The following is a 5,953-nucleotide window of genomic DNA, read 5'->3' on the forward strand; positions in this document are numbered from 1 at the left end:
CGGCTGCTTCTCTCACAGCCTTTCCTGACCTCTGCCCATCCATTGTTCACCTGTCACCCCCTTCCCGTACATCCTCCCCTGCCCACCCTGGCCCTCCGTCTGCTGCTCTCCCTCCCTTCACCCACTCCCCCTCATCCAGCCGTGTGTTACCCACCGCTCCACACGGTGCCTCTGCCAACCCTGACCGGCCTTTTCCAGAACTGTGGCTGGAACAGAGGCAGAGGCCTTACTTGTGTGGAGCTGGGAGGGTACAGACGAGGGAGTACACCACCATTCCAGACAGGCCACTTGCAGGGGTTGTAGGGCTTAGTGAACCCGGGCGGGGGGGCTCCCTGGAGGAGAAGGCCTTGTCCAGGTAAAGATCTGAAGGCTGCGAAGAAGCACGGCCATCAGGCCCGCAGGCAGGTGGCTGGCAGGGCAGTGTGAGGCCAGGCCATCCTGGTTTGGGCCAGCCCCAGCAGATGGTGTGGAATGCGTTGAGCCTCGCACCAGCAGCTGCCTGTGCTCATCCTGTAAGAGCGTCACTTCCCTCCACGGGGGAGACGCTAGGCCCGGTCCCATGTGCTGAGAGGACAGGGGAGAGGGGCAGGAGCCTGGGTCCCGGAGGGCTCCTGCCTGACTCTGGTACACTGGGGAACCCCTCTCTGGATTCCTGGTCCCCACCCACTAAACTGGTCTGGTGGCCTCAGGGTTATGGGGGACCATCACGCTGTAGTTGTCAGAGCTCTCCCCAAGGTGGCCGCCAGGGGGCACCCTCAGGCCGCAGTGGTTCCAGAGGGCCTGGGGAGGCCATGTCCTGGGAGCAGGCCTGGGGAGGGTGTCTGCGTGGTGACCGTGGGCATGGCCCTCCAACCCAAGTCTCTCGTGGCGCCTGACCCTGAGCCACCGCTTGAGAGAAGAAGTGAGCGGAGAAGGCCTGGGCCTCGGAGGCCACCCCTCCTGTGAGCGTCAGGACCAGAGCCAGGCTAAGGCGGTTCTCGCTGAGCCCCCCCGGCAGACCTCGGGACAAAGGGGAGGCTCCTCATCCCTTAGGCCACCAGGAGGCGGCTGCCCCTCGGACCCTGCCCTGCCACCCGCCGTGGTCAGAGGACCTCCTCCCTCATGCCAGGCCACGTCCCCGAGCCAGGGCCTGTCCTGGGTGTGCGTGCCGCCCCCCGGGCTGGGTCCCCAAGTTCCCTGAGCTCGCTCAGTCATGTGCTGCCCAGACGCTGCCTCACAGTACTGAGGCCCCAGAGCGCTGGCTGGCGGGCGAGGGCTCGGGCGGGGCCCATGGTGCCCCGGGTGGCCAGAGGGCCGTGGTGCCCGGGGCCTCCTGGCACAGTCCCGGACCCCGCGAGTGCTGCTCCCAGCTGCCTGCTGGCCTGGGCATCCCCTTCCTGGCTGGCCTGGTCTCGGTGTCAAGGAAGCAAGAGGGCCGGTGCTCTGGGGTGGCCCACGCCGTGACGCGGGCTCCTTTGGGGTACAGGGCAGTGGGTAAGCACCCGGCTCTGAGCGTGAAGCCTAGGCAAGTCCAGTCGGCCCTTTGGGCCCGTTCCCTTTCCTGCAGAGGGGGTCAGGGCTGTTCGTGCTGTGGGCCGTCGGAGGCGGAGCATGGTGGAGTGGAGCCGTAACTGGCAGGTGGCAGGTGCTCCTGAGGGCAGCTCAGTGACGGGACAGTGATGATGACCGAGGGGCTTCTGCTCGGACCCTCCATTCCCTGGACCGGGGCTTTCCGAGAAGGGCAGCAGCGAAAGCACACGCTTTTCATCCGACATTGGGGACGTCCTTATTCTTCACACGATCCATGGCCTGACCAGCTTTGAGCCCTGTTTACAATTGGTGTCTAGGGGCCAGTGTGGTGGTTAAGGGTGGGACTCCCACCTGGCTGACCGTGCTTCGAGTCCTGGACCTGGTGTCTTCCTTTCTCAAGTTCTCTCTCTCTCCTCTCTCTCTTTCTCTCCCCCCTCCATCAAATTAAAATAAATATAGCAAAATAAAATAATTCTTTTTTTTTTTGGAGAGGTTTTCGCTATAGGGCGCGTGCGCTCGCCAGACAGACAGAGAGAGACATAGAGACAGAAAGCGAGAAGCCGCCCCCCCTGAGGGGATGGTCATGCCGCAATCCCTTCTCCTCCATTCTCCTCTTAGGATCTTGGGCACGCACGCACACACGCCCAGCGTGAGTTCTAAGCCACCGGGTCCGGGACGCGAACCGCGGTCGACTACGTGGGAGTCCAGCGACATAGGCATTATGCTAACTGCTGGTTCCCAAATAAAATAATTAATAAAAAAAAAAATCGGTGTCTGTCGGAGACCAGCAGGTGGCACGGTGGTTACGTCACAAGACTACTAGGGTATGAATGAGTGTCCCAAACCCTAGGAGAAGAGAGAAGGGGTCGCTGCGTGGCTACCCTCCTGGGGGGCGTGTCTCACTCTCTCTGTCTCTTTCTGGTGAATGCACGCACCCTGAGGCAAAAACCTTAAACAAAAGATCCGTGTCTGTTGGCCTGTGGAGACGGCCAGACCTGCCTGGGTGCGGACTCCTGCAGGACAGCGCCGCCTCTCGGGACTGCCTTCAGACGCGCCCACCCTTCCCCACCGGCCCCTTTCTCCTTTGTGGCCAATGTCCCAGCTGTCTCTGCCCTCCCAGGTCCCACATGTCACGTCGCTGGCTCAAACACTCTTGTCGCCTTCTCGCAGCTCCTTGTCTTATGGGCTCAGGGAGGAGGTGCTGTGGGTCCCCCCTGGGCCCGAGCCCGGGGATACTGGCCCACCCGGCCGTGGGAATGGGAGCTGGGTGTCGCCCAGCCTGCCGACGCCGAGGCCTCTCTGCTCTGCCTTCCAGAACATGCCCAACGTCCGCGACCACGATGCCTCTGTCTACCTCCGACTGCAAGGGGATGCCTTGTCCGTGGGGGGGTACGAGACCAACCCCATCTTCTGGGATGAGGTAGGACGCCGAGGCCTGGGCCGGCGGAGGGGTCAGGGCTGTGTCTCAGGGTGACGGGGCCGCTCCCAGAAAGCTCACCCCTGAAGCTCCTCTGAGGCACCCCGTGAACTGGCAGCCTCCTGGCCCGCCAGCCTCCAACCCACGCAGGGTGGGGGTGGGGAGAGGCCGCGAGGTGGGAAGGGACACTTCAGAAGCTCAGAACATTTAAGGCCTTGGCCTCAGGGAACAACGCTGGCCTGCCCTGCCCAGGCTGCAGGGCGTCTCCCAGCCAGGGCTGCACCGAGCTGCCTCTGGGCCCCGCCACCCACCCAGTCACGCCCTTCTCACAACACGAGGACCACGTGGCTGCCTTGGCCAGACACAGTTCTACTTTCTGGAGAAAGGGAAGCTGAGATAAAAGTCCCTGACCCAAGATGCTTTTATTTTGGTGGAGAGACCTATGATAAGCAGACAGCTAGGTACCATGGTGGTGTGGCGCTGCCCTGAATAGTTAGCAGGTTCAGGACCGACCTGGACACCGAAGGGCAGGCTGTCCCACTGCTGGTCAGGGCAGGAGTCCTCGGAGGGGACACCTGGTAGAACTCTGGCCCTGAAGGGCAGGCCAGCATGGGCAGGTCTGGTGAGGAGCTGCACAGGCAGGGCCCGGTCCAGCTTGCCCTTCTCAAAGAGAAGGGACGAGGGAGGTCGGAGTGGCCGTGGGCCAGCGTGGGGAGCCAGGGCCGGCTCGCGCAGGCTGCTGTGGGCCGCAGTGTCCGGCCATGGGAGGCTGAGAGGAAAACGGGCTGGGAGGACGGAAGGCCACGGGACCAGTTCAAAGAAGGGGGGCAGGCAGGCCCTGTGGGTGGGTTCCTGGGGGAGAGCCAGGCCGAGGGGACCCCGGAGTGACCGCACCCCTCCAGCCCTCTGACATTGACGAGGAGCTGGCCTGGCCCCCAGGGCCTAGGCCACGGTCACGGGACTGCAAGCCCCTCTGCCCCCACCCAGGTGTCGGACGAGTTTGCCTTCGGCCTCTTTGACCTGGACTGGGACGTGTTCACACAGCACATGGAGGGCGCCATCAACCGTGTCCCTGTGCTGGAGAAGACAGGGGTCAAGTCCACGGTCTGTGGCCCAGGTGCGTCCTTGCTGAGCTTTCTGCCCCGCCGCCCGGTGTCACCTGTCAGTAGCCTGGGTCAGGGGCCCAGACTTCCTGAGGACAGCAATTCACCCCTGGGCACGTGGCCGGGGCTTCCTGCACCCCCAGGAGGCACTGCCTGACCTCCCACCTGGGAGACCCGTCCCTAGACTCATATGGAACTCGCTGTTGCATCTGTAAACTGGGGTGCTGGGTCCTTCTCTGTAGCCCGGGAGGCCAAGCAGGGGACAGGCCAGCACCTTCACTGAGCCCCCACCCCTGGAACTGCTGGGTCTACACCCCTGGCCGGGACCCTGGCCCTCGGCCTCACTGGTGTTCTCCCGCCTGGGCAGTCAGCAGGCCCAGAGACCAACGCCTCACAGAAAGGCAGCCAGAGCCCCGGCCACCTGCTGCTCACTGGCCTCCAGGAGGGCCGAGCCGATGGAGGCTGGAGCAGGAGGTGGCTCAGCTCCCTGATGCCTTACCATGGGTCCCCAGTGTAGCCCAGCCCTCCTCCCCCCATAGCCGTGCTCACAGGGCATTGGAGGCTCTGCCCCAGGGTGAGCTGCAGGGGCGAGTCCATTGGCCAGGGGTTCCGGTAAGGGTGATCTCTGGAAAGGAGGTTCTCAAGGTGACCCCGGAGTCTGAATCCAACCGAGCTCGGCTCAGCCCGGCAGCCTGTGGTGGCCCAGGACCTGGCACCACTCATCTGGCATTCAGCCCACGCACGCCCATGCAGGGTCGGGATGAGCTGACCGACTCTGTGGGGCGGGAACCCAGGAGGGAGCAGCACGGGGACACGCGTGCAGGGTGCAGACGCCCCACGCGTGTTTCAGCAGAGTGTTGGGGTCCTGTTTCCTGTGCTCCCTGCCCGCTCTCAGGCTGGCCCCCAGGGGACACTTTGTGTCCAAGTCCCGAGTCAGCGTGGCTGGGCCCTGACTGGCGTGCCCCAGGAAGGTGGTCCCCTTAGTCTGGATGTTGCCATCTGTGAAGTGGGTGACCGAGCACCTGCTCAGCAGGGATGGCGTGGGGATGGGAGGCCACAGGCAGGGAGCGGGCCCTCGGCCAGGGCCCCGCAGCAGCGGTGTCATGAGTGGGAGTGGACAGCAAGAAGCCGGGGCCCAGGGAACTCTCACAGGTCATGCAGGGAGCAAATGGCTGGGCAGGCCAGGGCAGGGAGGGACTCTGTCCCAGTATGCTCGGCCTCACACAGCTGTGGGCCTGGCCTACTTTAACCCCTTTTTAAAATCTCTCCGGCTTGTGAGGAAGGCTTTGGTGCCGGTGCAGCCCTGGGGGGCTCCCCAGAGGAGCTGCCGCAGCCTGCAGCAGCCAGCCCGGGGCGCTGCACGGCTGTTCCTCACGATCCCCTGCCTCTCCCCCAGCATGCACTGGGCGCTGCCCGGCTGTGACTCACGATCCCCTGCCTCTCCCCCAGCATGCACTGGGCGGCGTGGGAAACCGGGCCTGGGGGAGCCTGGGGGTGCACAGACAGAGCGTGTGCTTTAGTCAGAGCAGGGCCGTCCTTCCCGCGGAGGCCCTGTCTGGGGGTGGGGGCGTACCTGTGAGGACACAGTCTGGGCTTCCGGCTGCCGTGGAGGCCCCTGGGAACCAGCATGCTCCTGGCCAGGGATGTTCAGTGGCTTTTGGCCTCTGCAGGAAAAAGGGACATCCAGGCCCTTTATGCGGGAGCCTCAGGGTGGATGGAGCTCTCGTCCAGGGTGGTGGAGGTCAGGTCATGGAGAGGGTGGAGGCACGAGTCTGCCACCTCCACACCGTCCCTCCACACAAGTCTGCCACTCCCATCCACACCGTCCCTGTCCACACCACTCCCATCCACACCGTCCCTGTCCACACCACTCCTGTCCACACTGTTCCTGTCCACACTGTTCCTGTCCACACCACCCCCGCCC

At 64.2% G+C, this 5,953-nt stretch overlaps 1 protein-coding gene across 1 annotated transcript in view; it reads left to right on the top strand.

Moving 5' to 3' along the window:
• SARDH (sarcosine dehydrogenase) overlaps window positions 1-5,953 on the top strand; it is a 74,221-nt gene that overhangs the window by 10,685 nt on the left and 57,583 nt on the right. The window contains exons 7-8 of the mRNA XM_006164266.3: window positions 2,825-2,929; window positions 3,914-4,043. Of these exons, the coding sequence (XP_006164328.1) occupies window positions 2,825-2,929; window positions 3,914-4,043 (235 nt within the window). The remainder of the gene's footprint in view (window positions 1-2,824; window positions 2,930-3,913; window positions 4,044-5,953) is intronic.

Source organism: Tupaia chinensis, unplaced genomic scaffold, assembly GCF_000334495.1.
Source record: "Tupaia chinensis unplaced genomic scaffold, TupChi_1.0 Scaffold143602_1, whole genome shotgun sequence".
Classification (NCBI taxonomy): Eukaryota; Metazoa; Chordata; class Mammalia; order Scandentia; family Tupaiidae; genus Tupaia; species Tupaia belangeri.